At 40.7% G+C, this 19,251-nt stretch overlaps 1 protein-coding gene across 1 annotated transcript in view; it reads right to left on the reverse strand.

Annotated features, from left to right (window-relative positions):
- Window positions 1–18,762, reverse strand: part of nipal2 (NIPA like domain containing 2) — a 31,366-nt gene extending 12,604 nt beyond the window's left edge. The window contains exons 1-3 of the mRNA XM_029450720.1: window positions 18,363–18,762; window positions 6,735–6,803; window positions 5,312–5,480 (exon numbers count right to left, since the gene is read on the reverse strand). Of these exons, the coding sequence (XP_029306580.1) occupies window positions 5,312–5,480; window positions 6,735–6,803; window positions 18,363–18,446 (322 nt within the window). The 5' untranslated portion in view covers window positions 18,447–18,762. The remainder of the gene's footprint in view (window positions 1–5,311; window positions 5,481–6,734; window positions 6,804–18,362) is intronic.
- Between the last annotated feature and the right edge of the window lie 489 nt (window positions 18,763–19,251).

Genomic DNA, 19,251 nt, shown 5'->3' on the forward strand with positions numbered 1-19,251 from the left:
AAATATATATATATATATATATATATATATACTGTATATAAGTAATGAAGTTAGTAATGATACTTTTGATCTAGTTTATATTGTATATGGACATATACTATGGCCCTTTTTATGTGACTTAACTTTACTAATGCTAGACGAACAATAACAATGACATGATACATAATACAAGTCTGTAAATAAGAACATGAAAACAAAGAAACTGAGATGGTGGTGGTAGACACACAGTTTAACCTCACACAGTATTTAAAAAAATAAATAAAGGCAATCTGACACACTTAGTACGTCTAGACACCAAATACTTTGAATTGCAGATTGAAAACAACTTGCTCTGCTGTTCACAATAACACAACAACCAATGCTTGTCCCTTGACAATAAAACATAATTGATGTTGAGTGATGTTTGAAACCTCATATTCTGGATTTATTTATTTTTTGATGCAAAAGGTTTAATCATAAGCAAGGTCAGATACTTGACTGAATATTGACTTGATAATAATATCAATTATATCCATAGTGTTGCAAACAGACCGGCTGCATACATGTATACTGTGATTAGATTAGGAGTCATTTGATTTGGCTGTGCAGTGTGAGAATATCCCTGTCATTTCTCATATATATTGTATGTACACACAACACCACACACACGCACTCTGTCATGCAGATGTACACACAGTAAGATCATACAGCATGTCTACATCGATGCACACACAACGCTTTACATTTTTATTTTGGTCCGCCTGATAAAATCTGTCAGCTTGCTTAGATAAATAGGACTCATTAGGACTTCATAACACCAGCATCAAATTAGGGCAAGATGCTCTTCCATGCCACATTTTTCACAAACTCATTCATCAAAATCATTGTCAAAAACTGTGATGCTGAAAAGCAATCAGTTTCACATGAGCTGAGGCTCAGATTAGTCTTCTTAATGTTTCCATGGGATATACACGGAACCGAGGGAGGCGAGTAAAAACGCAGCATTTGGCTGTCATAGAGACGAACAGCGTGACAGGCAGATATGCATGCAAAGACACAGGCATGCCGATAAACAGGCAGATACACAGATGGATGGCCACACAGGCGGATTCACTGGCTGAGACAGAACAATCTAACTAGAAGACAAAGAGGCAGCGGACAGGGAGGCAACTAGATATGCAAGTGACAGCAGCCTGTCAGTGAAGAGGTCAGTTTACATAACACACTGTGGCTGCCATGCTGGAGGTCCTCAACACTTAACAACACTACTGAGCACCTCATTCTATGTCCTTATATTGTTCCACCATTACTTCAGCAGAGCCAGCTATGGCAGCTGTGTTTGCTGGGAGGTTTTGGACACAACTGCAGTGAGTGACTGCCAGCCAGACGGTGTGCAGGTGATGGCACGCAGACAGAGACAGACAAATTGAACTGGAGAAATTGCTGGAAAATACTGAAAAACAGGGGTCATGGTTTGTTTGTGTACAGGCTGTGCAACCGTCGTAATGAGATTAGCTACAGAGCATAAACAGCTCAACATGTCAGAGACACACAGCGTGTGACGCATGGGATCACTGGTGTTGTGACATGACAGACAGGTGCTCAATATGGATGTTAAACATCCATGTTAAGCACATTTGCAGTTTTATTAGAAATGTACTATAAACAAGTTAATTCAAAGCTAAATTTAGCCTCAAGTACGCTCAGTGTCTAACAATAAAAAAAGATGGAGTGTCTTAACAAGGCATGAAACAAGGCATGATGTGCATGATGCCGCGGGGACATTACTGCCAAGTTTATAAAGGCTCTTGTTGGTATTCTGATAAAACAGTCAGTTGTTTAATATTTCATATTGCGAGCGTGTTCTCATATACATTTAGACTCTTTCTTTGCCTCTGGGACCAGCTGGATCCAACAAGTAACCATAGCAACTCTGTATAAAGTGAGATTCACATGGCTTGATAGAATGAGAAATTGTATCCTCTGGGGTACACGGTTCTGTCACTTCTCCTGCGTGTGTGTGTGTGTGTGTGTGTGTGTGTGTGTGTGTGTGTGTGTGTGTGTGTGTGCATCAGAGTAGTATGCCCCTCTATGTGCTCTCTCAGATGTGCAGTAATGGGAATCCCCCTGTAGGACAACACACATTTAAAAATTCACACGGATCTGAGATTACTGGATGAAAGCTGTGAAAGTGGTGGTGTTATGCATATTGTATGTTCACAATGTCACAATGTCATGTGAGTATTAAGAGCAGCTTTTAGACATCCTTGAACAATAGACGAATGCTGTAATATGCTGTCGATGCTGTACAGGAGTTTTGAAATGTAATATTAGATATTATAAAATCAAACGTTTTACTTTAAAGCATGAATGACAAACCAAACCTTGTGAAATTACCTGAACAACCAGGGTTGTGATTTTTCATAATTTTCCAATTAAAATGTCTCAACAAAGCCAAAGATCTATTTAAATTCATAAACTGACTTCACACAGTTTACACATTTTAATCATTGATACAGTGCAGCAGGTCTGACATCTGAGAGCCATGCTAATCCAGCTAAGTGCCGATATACGATATCAATCGCACTATTTTGATTAATCGACAATAAAAAATTAAATGTCCACCATTCCATATCTGACAGAGAGCGATGATGCTCTGCTCCACACAAAAGCATTTTGGAAGATGCTGTCATTCCTAATAGTGACCTGTGGGCTCTGTGGATGGAGACAGTAGTAATTGCCCTCCACGGAGTGTCAGTGTGTCAGTGTGACATGCAGGGACAGACGGATGACAGCCGCATCATCAGCTCTCTCGATTCCATCTCTCTCCTCCTCCGCCACTGCTTTCCACTCTCTGTATATCTCTGCTTGTTGTCTTATTTCACACACTTATTCTCTCTTTTCCTTTTCCTTCCTATAACTTCACCATCTTCTCCTCTCAGCATCCAACCTCCTTTCTCCTCTCTTCTACCCACCCAACCAATTGCTTCTCTCTTCTTTACTCACCCAAGGCATCCCGCTGTCTGTCCCCCCTCTGAGCCTTCACACAGCTCTTGGAAAATGGGCACAACAGCGCCGCAGGAATGCTGTGTGTCAGCCTAAGAAGCATCTCTGGTTGAAAAAACCCGCTAGACCTAGTATTTTTTACACACCACTACAGTTACACACGCATTTGTGTGTGTGTGTTTTCTCATTTGCATACTGTGTGAGTCAGCGTGAGGTGAGAATGGAGTCACGATGACAGCAACCTGCACCTGTGACAGCTGCAGACATATTCCTCTCCTTTCTGTTCTTTCACCTCTTCAACTTCTCTTCATTAATTCTTCAAGACCCTCCTTCAAGACACACTTCAGTTGCACATTACTCATGCAGACACCAATCCAAAACCAGTGTCTAGCAATTAGTGGATTTTATAGGGATAATAATGATGTTAAGTGGAAATGATCACAGTAATTGTTATTACCTGTGACTTCAAAGAGAGTCCTCATGTAAGCTTTACAAACTGAGAGTTACTGATGCAAGTACAACACTATCCAAAACTACAATGCACGAGAGGTGCGACCTTCTTAACAAGATTTGTAGTTTCTTTCAGCGCTTAATTCAAACTATTCACCCACTTGTGAGACGTGACTGTGGGAAAATGGTTAGAAGCATCGGGCTAATAGCTGTCGTTTATATCCATGACTCACCACCACCTCCAGCGCAGTGAGTGATGGGGGGCGGGAGGTAAGAAGTGGACCTGCTCAATATTTAACCTGTGTTTACAGTGTTTGCACTCAGCAGCTGCTAGCTGTAGCAACCGGGAAGGCATTGTTATGATTGGCTAATGAATCCATACTGTGGGCTGTAAAAATGATCATTTCTGGAGTGGGCTGTTGGATTCATAATGTCAGAAGTAGTTGGACTTCCTGAATCACCCATAACATTTGAAGGGTGGAAAAGTATATAATCATCTTCTGGGTCCAGTGCTGGATATTAACTAGGAATTTAAACAAAATAAACATGCACCTACACACTGACCTGCTGTGTAAGGCTGTAAAGCAACAGTTGCAAGTTTCTGTGCGTCAGAGACTCCACTGGATGAGGTGATGACCTATCTGATGACCTCGCCAGCAAAGGTAGATGTGTAGTCATAAGATTTGTTTTGTCCATATCTATAAACAGGAGATGCACTGATGTTTAAAATGTATAAGAGTACCACCAAAAAAGGACGGAGGCAATGCTGCAGTTTAAAGCTTTTGGTTTTCAATAGTCAGTGCTCTCAACATCAGCAAACATCTTCAGTTCTATAGATGCTTTCAGATCACTGCTCAGGGAAGGCTTATATTTGCTGCTGATGGCATCTTTAAGAATATTTACTTTGCTTAATTATGTCTGTTTTGTATAATACATACATAGACAAGTGGTTACCACCCTGGAGGAGGTTGCGTGACAAATATTAGAGGCTGTGAGATGATCCAAAGAAAAGAACAAAAAAGAAAATGTCTTTCTTTCTTTTAATGTATTTTGTTTTAGATGTACCGCTATTCACATATAACAGGAAAAATAAATCTGTGTTCGGTTGATCTGGCACAAATATTCAACTGGTCAAGTGGACACTGCTTTGTTTATAGGTCACAAGGCAAAAAGGTTCAAAACCACTGCCATAAATTGATGCGTTTTTCATACATTTTCTCCAACTCCATTCAAGGCTTCCAGAAGTCCGATTCCATAAGCAGATAATATCAGTCAAATGTTTAACTTAATTAACTCATGTTCACTTGATCTGGAAAATTCGGCAGAGTTCAGTTTCAGTTGCATACATAATCAGTATCACAACCATGACACAGTATTTATTTATGTACGTATGTGTTTATTGTATAAACAGTATATGGACTCCATAGGAAGACTCCATGGAATGGATTCCAAAAGAGATTAATGAAAAGATTATGACAAAATTGATGGAAAAGATGGATTGTTGTTGACATCTGTCTGATGAGGATTTTAAAGTAAAACTGAAAGCTTGAAACTGCAACAATGCCTCTTTTTTGCCACTGAGACTTCGTATGGACATTTTGAAAATGTGTAGTAATCTGTACTGTTCTATAGCTTCCTTTCTGTATTCATAATGCATTTGAGTACGTTTTTCCGATGTCACACACAAAAGTAAAACCTGTCAGATTTTCCACACGTCATGTAGACCCTTGGCATGAAGAGAACGGTTTATGACAAGATCAGAAAAAAAAGAGCAGACTTCACATGGCAATGCCTCCTGTTGTTCTCTGAGGAAGCAACCTTTTCTTGTGCCTTCATGCCTAGATAATGTATGAGGGGAATACAAGGTTGCACTTACCTATGACAGACACACAGCCTAGTGGGGCTATGAGTGATGCTGGGGCAAAGCCGTAAGCAGCAAAGTTCCCCAGCTCCCCGACTCCCATGAGAGCCACGCCGCACCACCACATCACAGAGGTGTAGTAGGGCTTGGAGCCACGCTGAGACTGACGGACGTGGGCATATTTCTGTCAGAAAGAGAGGAAACAGGAGCCAGAGGCATCAGTCAGATTAAACCGATCTAATAACAAACTCAAACATACACCACACAGAAGCCTTTACAGCCTCAGGTCTTATTCACCCGGGACTAGAATTACCTGGGGCCTAGGCCTATTCATGTTTATATTCACAAAGACCTTTTGCTCCTACTCCTGTGAGAATGTGTCTCCATGATTTGAGCCTCCTGAATTTGGACACAAAATGCTGTCAAAGCTTTCATTTATAATAGCCAACTCAGCAATATAATTCTCGACTGGGAAATGTGCATTATGGTAATTTGTTATGGAATTTTTAGTTACGGGCATGGCAGATTTGCACCATATTAAGATCACAGATGACAGCAATTGCTACAATTTACCTGAGGTTCCCAGGTAATACTGGTCCTGCACCAATAGGGCACAGACACATATATAAGATTTGAATAATAAGGTGCAATTAACAGCATTACAGAGGCTGTTACACAACTCTAAACACACCATAACACCGTCTGCTGATTAGCATTTCATCTCAGAAGAAGCATGACACCAATTAAGCAAATCAATGAGGTAGCTGTACAAGGCAAACGCAAATGTATACTTCATAATCATTAACAATTCTATCTTTGCAAGCACTGGCTCATAAACAATGGTTATCGGCCTCTTCCAGCACTTTTTTACATTCAGTTGAAGCTGTCATGCCCTCTCAATCTGTTTTACACAGCCTGCTGCCATACACTACCCAGTTTCTGCACCTGTATCAAAACAGTTTTTGTGTAATTGAGCAACAGACATTTGCTATTATTAGAATCATTTTAGACATGTAATGTTTTTATAGCTCAGAGTTTGAAGCCTCTGGTAGAGGCTATACATGGTGTATGCTTGTAGTTAATCAATCACAGATACTCTCTAATTCACTTGGTGGATTATTTAACAGTGTGTAGTTTGTAATTAGTATTAGCATCAAGTCCAGACACAAAGAAGAAAACAAATGTGCCGTTTTATTCCTTAACTAGACAATTGTATTGCTAATCACAATATGAAAACATTCACTTCTATGTATTCTAATATCTGCACAATGGCTGCAGTGAACATGTCAGCAGATCACACAGTCACTGAAATGCTGATGATGAACACAAAGAGTTTGCTAAAGAGAGAGCAAACTGTCAGTAGAAGAGTCTGTACAGGCATTAAGAGCCCGCTGTGTGCAGCGTGTCTGCTGTACAGCTGGAGTCCAGCGCGTCCTACCTGTATGTTGAGTGAGATGCTGATGAGGACATTCCCACAAATGGAGATTATGATTCCCAGAAGATAGGTCTGAGGGAACAAACAGTAAACAGGCACAAGATTAGGTAATGTTCTACTTGTCACACAACAACGCCGAACACCCCATAATACTCACTTGCAAGGCTTCGCCTCCAGCTGTCACAGCTGTCATTTCCATGACAACCACAGAGACTGTTGTTCCTGTTGGTGCTCTGTGTGTGTGTGTGTGTGTGTGTGTGTGTGTGTGTGTGTGTGTGTGTGTGTGTGTGTGTGTGTGCGTGTGTGCGTGCGTGCTCTTGAGAAACAGATGCTTCTAGGTTTTCACGATATCAAACTTTCAATTTTCACACACTCACATGCAGTTGAAAGCAACTCTCACAAACACACATATGCAAAAACACAAACACTACCTCACCCTCTTAACTCTCCCACGATATACGACACCTCACAATAACTGGATGCAGGTTGATACACACCTTTAGACTCACAAACACTCTTGCGATAACACATATGCAATGTTTTGGGAATATAACTCCAGCAATGTAACGTGCATTGTTTGTAGAAGTTGATAATGCAGCAGCAAATCAACAAGACTGAAGGTCTAGACCCATGCCAGTGGTTATGTGAGGCTGTACTTAGGCACAGCTAAGTACAGCAGGTAAAATCTTTATGTGTTCACCATCATAGCATGTTATTTCCTAACTAGAAAGAGCACTCTCAGTACAACAGTTGAATCTCACCCAATTGTCCCTCCTGGCTCCACGAGAGGCCCTTGAGCATTTAGTCATAAACGAGAATAATATTAGGTTGATGGGTGATTAGCTGTGGACAAACAGATAGACATCAGCTGGCCAGAATAAGGTAGTCATATAATATAAGCATGGTGGTAACCTGGTTCTTGTCTCTTACAGTAGGCCGGGTCCGAGGAGAAAGCACATTTGTGAGGCCTGTGTTACATGTTACAGTCGGAAAGGCTAGTGAACATTGAAACCCTGTTTGTCTGCAGCCAACATCCTCTCCTTCTGTCATTTTTATCTGAGTGATAGCAGGAGTCTCTCACAGTTAGAAACCAAAGTACTGGACAAATTACAATGTGGTGGACGGACACTGCCATCCCTAAAGCGTGGCCGCTAGCATGACTGAAAAGCATGTAAAGCTCTTGAGAAATAATGCCCACAAAAATGCCTTGTTTCATGAGATTCTTTGGGCAGTTTGTGCATCTTTTTGTACCAAACTCTCAGCAGGAATGCATAATTGGCATTTAAGTGGTGGAAGGAAAAACAGAATCCTTTCATTTTAAGTGTTTCAAGAAGACGCCGGGCTACTTTCTCCCATATGCTTAGAAAATTATTGCCAAGAGGAAATTTAATTTTAGGTGATAAACATACTGGTGGCTGTGGGTGGAGAAAGTTTACAAATAAATGAAAGCACACAGTGGGGGTGAAAAGTTAATGATTAAAGCCTAAAGAAAGAAACTCAATCACTAAAGAAGTAACATCAGCCAAGCACATGCATGTATTTATCCCTCGAAAACAGCATTATGAGAGAGAGGGAGGGTAGAGAGAAAAGAGTGAGGGGATATACAGTGTTGGGAGTTAAAAGAAGGCAGAGGAGCTGCAAAATGAGAAGGAGGGAGAATGTTATAGTAAGAAAAAGATGGCAAAGAAGACATCAATACTAGCATAAAAAAATAGAAAGAGAGGAGAGAGTGTCAAATCTCAGGTTCAGCGGTCCGCGGTCAGCGGTTGAAAATATCAAACATCTCTGTGCACCACTGAGAGGAAGGAGCTGTCATTATAGCTTACTCTTAACGTCATTAAGCAAAGACCAAAGCCCATTCTCTGAACAAGGAAAATATCCGTAACCCTCTGCCCTTTCTGTCAGCCTCAGTAAAGCATACAAAGAAACGCCAGACAAAATGCTGATAGTAAACTTCCACTGAACACAGATTCATAACCTTTCTTTTAATGAGCCCAGTATTATAGCAGGCTCTCATCCTCAGCTGTGCTTTGTACAGGGCCACATGAGTCTGGAGCTGTGTGGGTGAGGTGCAGGTCTGAGACTGAACTTCCAAATCTACCATCCCATTTGCACAACTGTTATGTACTTCAGACTTTCACAAACTATCAGCCATTTTCTTACTTTAGTCTTACAATAAAATAATCTTGTACACACTTGCATGGCTCTTTGAGTGCACAATTAATCTTTTATTTTCACTGTCGACTCACTTGTTGGCAGCTCGCAAACAACTAAAATCAACATTTGTTTCTCCAAGGCTGCTGCACCTTCGTGTGATACTTATGTATCTTCACCCATAAACTTAACACTATTCATTTACTGATTAATTATATGAATCCCTTTATATCAAAGATCTCGAAGAGTGGTCCGCGAACCACCAGACAGCACTCGTGCCGGAGCTCCGACAGCACCCCCCTTGACACCGGGAATTAGGTGGTCCGTGAGTGTTTTTTTATTGGTTAAGTGGTCCTTGGTCTGAAAAAGTTGAAAACACTGCTTTAGATAATACTTAGAGTCTACAGCTCTGCTAGCAGCTCTGTGAGACTTAAAGGCCCTGTCACACATATCCGTATGGCAGAAACGTATGCTGGCGTATATGAAAAGTGAACATATACAGATACGCATGTCTAACCTATTGATAGAGCATCACTTACTTATACAAAATGTATCAGACGAATACCCAACGAATGCATAACATATACAAAAATATGACGTATACAAAATATCGGCAACACGCTGGTGTACGTTGATATAAGGTAAGGTATAAGTAGTATTCGTTAAGAGCTCACTGTGTTACGCTGGGGTGCGTTGTTGAACGCTGATGTTTTGAGCATGTTCAAAATTACCGGACGTACCCAACGTGTTTCATAAGTTATGCAGGCGTTACACATAAGTTACGTTACGTTAGACATACTTAAATACGGAATATGTACGTGAATACTTACCTACGTAAATATAGTACGTAAATACCTACGTGAATACGTTAGAGGTACGTTATATATAGGCTACGTCGGCCTACAGCCAATGTATTGATAACGAGTGGATAACCTATTCGTAACCTGTTAAGATTATCCCTGACGACGGAGTAACTTATTAAACATGTTTCTATAGTACAGCTAGCGTTTTGGGAGCTTATTGGGTTTTGAATATAGTATATAGCAGGGGTCGGGAACCTATGGCTCGCGAGCCATATAGGCCTATGGCTCTTTCGATAACGCAATATGGCTCGCAGACAATTTTGAGCTGACATTTTTTAACATGATTAACAAGTAATAAATAATTATATTGTGTCATTTTAAAGTAAAACATTTAGCAGCGGATTTGTTTTTAGTTCTCCCCTCTCCTTTCCTCCGCTCTGTCTCTGGCTGTAGGTTAAGGTGTGTTCACGTGTGTGTGTGCGTGTGTGTGTGTAGGGGTCGGAGCCCCGCCCTTCGCGAAACCGAGCAGAGGAGAAACTGCACAAAGCAAGCAGTAGACCGAGGGTGTCAAACTCAATGACAGAGAGGGCCAACATTAAAAACTGGGACTACGTCGAGGGCCAAACACGGTCCACATTTATTGAACAGGATACACATATTGGATAAAGTGCAAAAAGATATGTAACATATTATATATATATTTCTGAGCTGCAAATGCTCTCAGTTGATCAGCAGAATGCTGTCGGGAACACAGCGGTGGAGATGTTTGGCAGTGTTTGGAAACACGTAGTGACCAAAGTTTCCTGCTGCATCCGAGTCTCCCACAGGCAGCTCGGCTTGGAACGCTCTCACTGCATCATACATGTCTGTGATCACACAGCCCTGAAGCTGCAGGTTTAACAGTGAGATGCTTCGTTATGTCGCACAAACAGTCCCGCTCACATCGTCCCAGAGATCTGTGGTGTGTTTCCCTTTGCTTTCCAAAAACTTTCATTTCATTCACACATTTAGATACTTCCTCAAATGTATTTTCCCGTGGTTGTGCCATGCATTGATTTAATTACCAAAACTGGCGGGCCAGTTATGACACACATATGATATTTTCTCGCGGGCCGGATATAATTGCCTTGAGTTTGACACCCGTGCAGTAAACACTGAAACGTGCACATAAATGAGATAAATAACGTAAGCGTTTAGTTTATTTAATAAAAGAGCACATGTTCAATGCAACACTGATACCTCTATTAGTACTCGGAAATGTGTTATTCTTAAAAAATGCAGGCATAAAGTTGCATTCAAATGTATTAAATATATGGCTCTCAAGGAAATACATTAAAAGATATTTGGCTTTTATGGCTCTCCCAGCCAAAAAGGTTCCCGACCCCTGGTATATAGGGTCCCTGTGAGTAGCTCATCCTCACTTCTTCACAGCACATCTTGATGAATACATCAACCCATCATCAGAGAGCATGGAGGATGCTGAGAGGCTGCGACAAGAGTACATTCTAGCCGTTCTCCAGCATCAGCATGACGTGAACCAAATGGCACTTTTCCAGCTCGCTCTGATACGTTTTAAATAAGTAAGTGATCAATAGGTTAGACATGCATATAATAATTTGTTATGTATTAGTTATGTATACGTCAGCTACAACACCGCTGTGGAAAAGTTGGACGTATTTGTCTACGACACATTTTGAGCTACTTTTCATATACGCCGGCATGTTTCTGCCATACGGATATGTGTGACAGGGCCTTTACTTTGGCTTAAATGAACTCAAACATGATATGCTGCAACGTTTTTGCTGCTTGATACAAAAGGAAAACTCGCACAATTTTTTTTTTCTAGGACTAATCTACAAGAGAATAGTTTGCTCTGATTTAAGTGTTCTTGGATATAAAGAGTTTGTTGACATGCAGGCTCTACATGGTCGCTACATGCGTAGCATAAAAATGCATAATTATTCTTAACAGCCAAAGTTCGCCTCGCTAAGTGTCATATACAACCTAAAATGAGGTCGGAGCAGGAGAAAAACACTGAAAAGGAAGCTTTGGATGCAAAAAGAAACAGGAAAATCGTCTACAGAAAGAATGATGTTGACCAAAAAACAGGTACGTTGTTGTCATCTGGGTAAAATTCATGTATTTTTTCAATATCGTGCAGCCCTGATGACAATAACTGACTCACATTTGCATCTCGGTTTGGAGTTTAATTAGGGTCTAATTTGCAGTCTTATGTCTACATTTCTAAACATGACAGGAAGACACTATCACAGTAGCCTGCAGCCGAATGTTTGATAATACAATGGTTGATGTAACACACTCAAGTGATCTGTCTTCTGAAGAAGAGAAAGACACATGTCCCCTCCTCCCTTCTGAGCACACTGTAGAAGTGAAGACATGAGGAAAGACTTACCTACAGCTCCTTTTCAATTAGTTTTCACTTATCAGATAATAATTCCACCCAGCAGCCCACTTTAAAGTAAAACCACTTGTGTTGTACCTTCTTTATTGCATAACACAACTCATCATCTCCTCACCAGCCTGATAAAGAATTTAAGCCAAGTGGATTTCTGGGTCATTCTAAATTCAAAACCACCACATCTATTTCTCAAACTGCCTCTATCTTCACCTCAGCCTCTGCTCACATTAACACCAAGTCTGATGAGTTCACTGACCTGTAACACACCAGAGGTAAACAGGATTTTGACTCCAGTGTATGTGTTTGTGTGAATGTGAGTGATGATTGCAGTGTATCAGAGGTAAACAGGAGTTAAGAGGAGGAGGTGGGGAGCAGATGGGCGGCTCAATGATGAGATTCCTCAGGGACTGATATCACATCAAGGTAAAAAAAAGTGTGTGGGTGTGTGATGATAGACTCCATCCTCAAAGGTTGAAGCAGACAGACAGAGTGTGGTGGGCTGACTGTACTGTAAGAGCAGACTATGGCTCTGTGGTAATTCATGATCAGACAAACAGCGTCATCCATCAGCCCAGCTTTGCTCTGTTTACTAAACCCAGATCAATAACCTTGTCAAGCTTTACAGGACAGAGTGTAAGTGGCCTGCTGCTTTGCTGTTACTGAGCCCACGAGGAGGCTGCTGGTTAATAATGAGAGGGGCCAGGGGGCAGAATGAGGTGTTGTGTGTGTGAGGGAGAAACAGTGTGTTAGAGGTACAAAGTGGTGGATGCGCAGTCTGAGGGTTGATTCACACAGAAAATGTAGCAATTTGAACCTCTCTCTGGATTCATTTATGTTACATTAAGCCTGCCAGCAAGTGAATTAATAGAGTAAATTCTTCTTTTTTTTGTTTGTTTGTTGTCTCAGTGCTGCTGGGAGAGAGAGCGCATGCATTTGCAATACCGGTGGTCACAGCAGGATCCAAGCAAGTCACCAAGACAGCGGGAGCCTAATGCTTTACCCACCGAGAGAGACAAATCCACACAAGAGAGTGTGAGAGAGAGGAAGATAAACAGGGAGAGTTTTCCTGTCACAGGAACAGCAAACAAAGCAGTCGAGGCCAGTACACTGGGAGTGCCTTTGACTTGTGTCTTACTGAGCAAACATTACACACTTTACCTAAGGTAAGCAAGGGACTTCACACACAAAGCTTCCCGTGTGTTGCACTGTACGTATGTGTTTACTACTTCAAATTTCCCCACTGATGTTTTACAGAGCTCAACATTGTTCTGCTATTAAACGTCACTGTACAGTAGCTGCATGGGAAAGATTTTACGATAAGGCCATTTCATCTATGCAATGGTGGAAAGTAACTAAGAACATGTATTTAACTACTGTACTTAAAAACTATTTTGAGGTATTTACGTGAACATTTCCATTTATTTCTACTTTATACTTCTACTCCAGTACATCCATTTAGTGTTAGTAAATATGTGCTGGTTGTCATCAATGGGTGGGTTTCTCAATGAAGGTCTGGTTACAGCTGATTAAGTGCTTCAGGCCCCAGAGAGATACAACTAGTTGCCCAGCTTGATCCACCCTTCACACCAGCATTGTATGACACAGACTGTTTATCTGCATTCAACCAAAGCCTCAGACTACAAACGGAAATCAGAACGCTTCCAATACAGATTACAGTGACCTTGACCTTTGACCAACACAATCTAATCAGTTCAGTTGAGTCCAAGTGGACGTTTGTGACAAATTTCAAGAAATTCCCTCGAGGCGTTCCTGAGATATTATGTTCATGCCGTCCGTCCTTCCGTTCTCTTGAACATGATATCATGCTTTCTACGTAGGTACAGTATGTTCGGACAGATGGACAACCCGAAAACGTAATGCCTCCGGCCACGACTGTCGCAGGTCACCAAATGCCGGCTTCAGAGAAACCTCTCAACTGTGGACCTTTTCATAGTCGACACTGTCAACTATCTACGCTCTCATTTCTTTAACACAACTATTTGAAAGGACAGGGGGCATTCTACTTACCTTTAATACTTAAAGTGTATGTTAATCGTTCTTTACTTTTAGTTAAGTATCTATATTTATCTATATCCAGCTATTTAAGGTGGATCTTTCCTTTACCAACCCAGTTTGTGCATTTGAGTCTTGTGTTATTTTAGGCCAGCCATGAGAAAGATACAAGAGCTTTCTTTTAGCACTGTCAAAATGTAATTAGGTTGTTATAAAGTTGGATACAGTTGCACAAAATGTCACCAGAGAACAATGGACACAAAAACTGACAGCTTAACTGGCAAACAACACAGCACACAATATGTTCCTCTGAACAACACGGTTAGTTTAAAATGCTGCTGCCAGAACAGGAAACAGCAAAATGACTGTGAGAATCAGAGAAATGGAAACATTAACCTGACATTGATACTGATTGTGAGGAAACCAGACAACTGATCAAAGACAGATCCTAGTGTTTTAGTCACTACTAGGGCTGAAAAAAATTGAATTTTATCGAAATCGCCATATGGACAACTGTAATATCCAAATTGCAGGAGGCGTCAAAATATGACATTGAATGAAGAATGGTGGTACTGCAGAGATGACGTCCTACAAATCGTATTCTGCAGGTTTAAGGAAAAATCTTTGTTTGATACAGATCCAATGAAAATGAGAATAATGATCATCCCCGACAATATCATGAATCATATCGCAATTGAAAAAGTCAAAAATAATCGCAATTAGATTTTCTTTCTCCAAATGATTGCACCCTATTCAGCACATGCTGACACAAACTTAGACACAAGTCCAACTGCACCAGTTGAGCGAGTTTGATTATCAGTATCAAGAAATGCAAAAGTCAGCAAAAACTCTGGGAAATGCATCAGCACGTTAATCATCAAGGACATGTGTCAAACTTCATCCACAGCAGTTTTTCTGTTTACAATCATGTGGTGGAATTACTGTACTTCTGTATCTTTTAAATGAAATTGCAGTGTGTAAATTATATTACATAAATGTCAAAGATAAAGTCAATTGAGTTTCTAATAATTTCCCCCCTCTAGGTACAAACTTTAGAGTCCTGCACAACTGAGGATAGTGTTTGGTGTATTTTAGGACTGGGCTGAGCACCTAGTGTAACCTTAAACATGCACTCCGCATCTAACCTGGTAAGGACATTTATCATCCTCATAAAGGCACAAGTAGTAGTACACACTCGCAACTCTAGTGACAAGCAATTTTTCACAAGTGTGTACTTGCACAAAGCAAACTATAATTACTGGATCAGAACAAAACACCAAACTTTGAACCCATCAATAAAGCATGTATAGCTGCTAAGGGCACATCTGAATCTCCTGCATGAATCTAAAGTAAAGCTGAAGTAACAGAAAATTAAAGGGCCTTAAAACTGATGGAGGGAGTGACAGCACTGATTCTCCTCCTAGGACACTGACTCAGAGACAGACAGATAGATAGACAGCATGGCCCTTTGTGTCCACTGACAATGGGGATCTGTCCCTCCCTGGGATGGGCTGATCTCTGGATGAAGCCCGTCAGTTTCTGCTCAGAGGTGATGGGTACTGAAGAAGTCTCAGCCTTAGAGGCGTAGAGGGGCGAGGAACGACAAAGACAGAAGGATTGAGACATCCTTATTTTATTAGGTCAGTTTTGATGTTAGGTTATATAAAAATATAAAAATCTCAGCGATAAGAACAGACTCACAATAATCCTCAATGGGTCCCCATAGTTTGCTCCTGTCGCTCCTTGCTAATAACATAATCAGTACTATTAGGGGTTCAACAGATAATTACATTAATCCTCTGCCAAATACATTGAGCCAGTAGCTGTGAAGAATGACCTGCTCTGCACCAAAGTGATGTACAGACAGACTGACAGACCGACTCCCATGCCTGTTACCAGGACAAAAATTACATAAGAACTCAGCAGAACAGTGATGTAGGCAAGTTTGTTGCAGAATTATTTTTGCTAGACAGTTTCAGACTTTTCAAAACCCTCCTTTTGTTTTACAAAGCAGTTGCTTTTCTGGCTCCACAGTACATCACAGACACGCTGTCAGTTTATAACCCCAGATGATCTCTCCGGTCACAAATTGGAAATGTTCTCCATGTGCCAAGAGCACATTTTAAGTCCGGTGAGAAGGCTTTCAGTATTTATGAAGCTGCTGATCTGAGACTTGCTGCAACACTGTTTTCTTTTAACACCAAACTAACACAAATGCAATGTAACAGTGTTGTTGTCTCTGTCACCTTCACCCACCACTTACACTCCAGTGCAATTATATTTATATATTATGTCTTTCTTTCTGGTACAATACTAAACACCATGTGTGTATTACAATAATGGGCACAATTATCCTGTGCAATTATATATCATGGATCATATCTGTACAGATATTTAATTGAATTGACTCTTAGTGGTAAAGAAGAAGAAGAAGAAGAAGAAGAAGAAGAAGAAGAAGAAGAAGAAGAAGAAGAAGAAGAAGAAGAAGAAGAAGAAGACGAAGAAGAAGAAGAAGAAAACATACCTTATTAATCCCTTGAGGGGAAATTCAATTTTCATTCTGTTGTTATTCTTTACACATTACACCCCCAAAGTAAAATTCCATCACCCACCTTCTTAACCTACCATGGAAACTGGCAATGTAGTCTTAAGTAGCACAGTAGCTCCTAGTAAATGATGTGGAAGTGTACCAAATAAACTTACCTACACTGAAATTATAAAGCATTGAGCTTTAGAGATGTTCCAAATATTAGCAGGCATCATCATAGCCAGTTATAGGATATGTGGATGACCTTCTTATGTTCTCATCCCGTAACAGGAGAGCCAACCAATGGACAATATTGTAGAACCTTTGGAAACTCCTGTAACATCAACATTTTCACTCCACCAGTGCAAACATTTTCAACTCTGAGAGGCAGACAGGCAGATATTGTGCCCTGGATGAGGGGATGTTCTCTGGGATGGTGGGTAGCTGGGACCATTAGCCAGCTGCTCAGGACTCTTACAGTAGATCTATTCTCTCACAACCCACATGGGTCATTACTCATTACTCACGCCTCTTATTCCTCCTCTGTCTGTCTCTCTCTCTCTCTGTCTCTCTATGTCTCTCTGCCCCTCATTGCTAATGTCAAACAGAGGAAACATGGCAGAAAGAGAGAAACACACTGACAGGGGAAGAGGAGCATGAGGAGAATGTGTCTGTCTGCATAAGAGTAGGAGGGCAGAGGACTGACACACACTTAACACAATATTAGCAAACACACACTCACACACACACACACACACACACACACACACACACACACACACACACACACACACAGTGAAAGAGATAGACTTTATAGTACCATTCACAATCAGAATTTCACATTAATAGAGGAGGGTCCACTTACAAAGTCAAAAGTTCAAAAAGAAAGAAAGGGCCTTTCAACACAATGACTTAGTCATGATCACTTTAGAAAATAGTTGTGACAGGTGCCAACACCGATAGATCTCTGCGCTGTCTGGATTCATAATCCACACTGAGTGCTCATTACCCAAAGAGCTTTGGAGACTGAGGTTATGTTTTGACTTCCAACATTTTTAGACTAATTTAATCTGCTCTCGGGTATTAGTGTGTAACTTCCTGCTCCAAAATTGAGTTTAGGGAGGGAAGTTCCTGAAACATCCAGTGTTTCCTCTCTGCACTTCAGTCTCAGTGCTGAGGGTTGCAGTGGAGCTAAAACAAGTTCAGCAGGATATATAACACATACAGCAAGCAAAGGACATCTGCAAATCATTTGGCTTTGTCCAGTTATCAATTAATCCTAGTGCAATATTCAATTTGCAGGATTTTTTAAAGCAAAAATATGTGTTGCAGAGATGTATTTTGAACATTTTCATTTGAATATTTTTAGGAAGCATTTATGTTTTTTAATTGTCTTTAAATGGCAACAATGTATACCAATAGATACATACCTCTTCTAATATAAGTTGACATCTACAATAAGTGACTTACCCTGGGGTCGAAAAAGTCTCTACAAATTAACTGTCCGATCAAATAAAAAAATTGGTTTATCTTACAATACATTCGTGGTTTCATCAATATTGTGCATTAACCTATTCCACAATCTCTGAAATAATCAGCTATTATCTGCTGTAGCCAAGACAACTGTCTCACATCACACCATTTATGTTCCAATCTGTGTAAATGTTCCCCTTCACCTGACCGAACAATTTGAAATGTACAGAAAACAAACTTACCCGGAGTGGATTTTCAATGATCTCAGCGCTGTGAGGCTGAGAGGTCATCGGAACAGCCGCATCGGAAGAGTTTGAATTTGCCATGTTTTCCTTATCGTTTAATAAGGAAATGATATTTGTTATAGCTCACAACTCCCACTTTCTTGACATTTTTGTCCACTGTTTGACCACCATCCCATACATCCCACGTCCCCGTCGCTTCAGCGGAACTCAGAAGGAAAAGTTCCTCCTTGTTGGGAGGCGGATCAGGAGTTTGTGCTGACTTCATGTACGGTCGGAAAAACCGCCAATTTAAATTAAGTTGTAAACGCATCTGGGGTAGGCCCACTGTTTAAAAACTTTTGTTTATTTTTTGGGGGGGGTTGGATTACAATTAAAATATAAAACAATATCAGTCGCCTGTCTGATGAAAAAACTCTGCTTCAACACATAACTTGTTTTCTAGACCTACTTTGCTTATATTCATTGGCAACTTTTCTGATATACGACATTATGATGTGCACTAAAGGTGCGTTTCCTGTTGCGCATGTAAAGAGCGCTCCAGCGCAGATAACCACACACTAGCGTGATGAACTAAACATATCTTTGCCTGATGCAACACTGAGAAGAGAGAAACCCTCCCAAGGCTTCCCAGACTTGATTTAGGCTACAATGGCTGTAGTTGGTGATAAACACTTTGCCACCTGCTGGGCACATTCAGGATGGCAGATACGTCCGGCTGACAATCTCCCAGATGGAAACAACACATCTAATTTAAAAGAGCCACATAATGGCTGATGATGCTCTGACCTACAGACAACAGGTGTTTCATTGTGTATGAATCAGCAAATGTATTACCATCCACTCCTCATCATCGCTTTTTAGGAAACCTCATCAGCAACTGAAAGGG

This window comes from Cottoperca gobio, chromosome 16, assembly GCF_900634415.1.
Source record: "Cottoperca gobio chromosome 16, fCotGob3.1, whole genome shotgun sequence".
NCBI classification, from domain to species: Eukaryota; Metazoa; Chordata; class Actinopteri; order Perciformes; family Bovichtidae; genus Cottoperca; species Cottoperca gobio.